The sequence below is a fragment of the Theobroma umbraticum genome, unplaced genomic scaffold, assembly GCF_002168275.2.
Source record: "Theobroma umbraticum cultivar Fairchild unplaced genomic scaffold, ASM216827v3 scaffold_55.0, whole genome shotgun sequence".
Taxonomy (NCBI): Eukaryota; Viridiplantae; Streptophyta; class Magnoliopsida; order Malvales; family Malvaceae; genus Theobroma; species Theobroma umbraticum.
The window spans coordinates 85,267-85,781 of NW_018397270.1; the positions used below are offsets into that span (position 1 = coordinate 85,267).

General features: G+C 36.1%; 1 protein-coding gene across 1 annotated transcript in view; it reads right to left on the bottom strand.

Moving 5' to 3' along the window:
- Positions 1–264, bottom strand: part of LOC149526523 (uncharacterized) — a 2,693-nt gene extending 2,429 nt beyond the window's left edge. The window contains exon 1 of the mRNA XM_089785280.1: positions 11–264. Coding sequence (XP_089641406.1) covers positions 11–264 — 254 coding nt within the window. The remainder of the gene's footprint in view (positions 1–10) is intronic.
- Between the last annotated feature and the right edge of the window lie 251 nt (positions 265–515).

Here is a 515-nt window from a genome sequence, read left to right on the forward strand (position 1 = left end):
TGATGGCAACATATTCTTTATTATCTCTAACAACCGATCAAAACATGATTCACTCAAATTAAATTCTGACTTGACATTTAAAAGTTGCAACACAGCTGAAAGCGTTGTGTGCTTTATGCAACTTGACCACAAAGGTTCCTCTGCATTACTTAACAAAGAGTAAAAGCCAGCTGCATTTGGATTTTGATCTTCTTCCACAAACATTGACACATTATCATGACTATAATTGAAAGCAATTTTCGAACCCATTGCATCCCTAACCATTCTAATATATGGGCTTTCTATTTCCTCTTCATATGTAGGTTCTCCATATTCTCCATGTTACCCATTACTAGCATATGGTTCAACTTTATCTCTACTTATTGATGATTGGCCAACATCATGTTCCCCATGTAAACTCCAAATTGTGTAAGCAACAGTAAAAGCCTTTTTAAGGATGTGCTCTGTCACCTTATCGGAATTTAGAAACTTGTTGTTACTGCATTGAGAGCAAGGGCATCTAATCTTATTCTCCC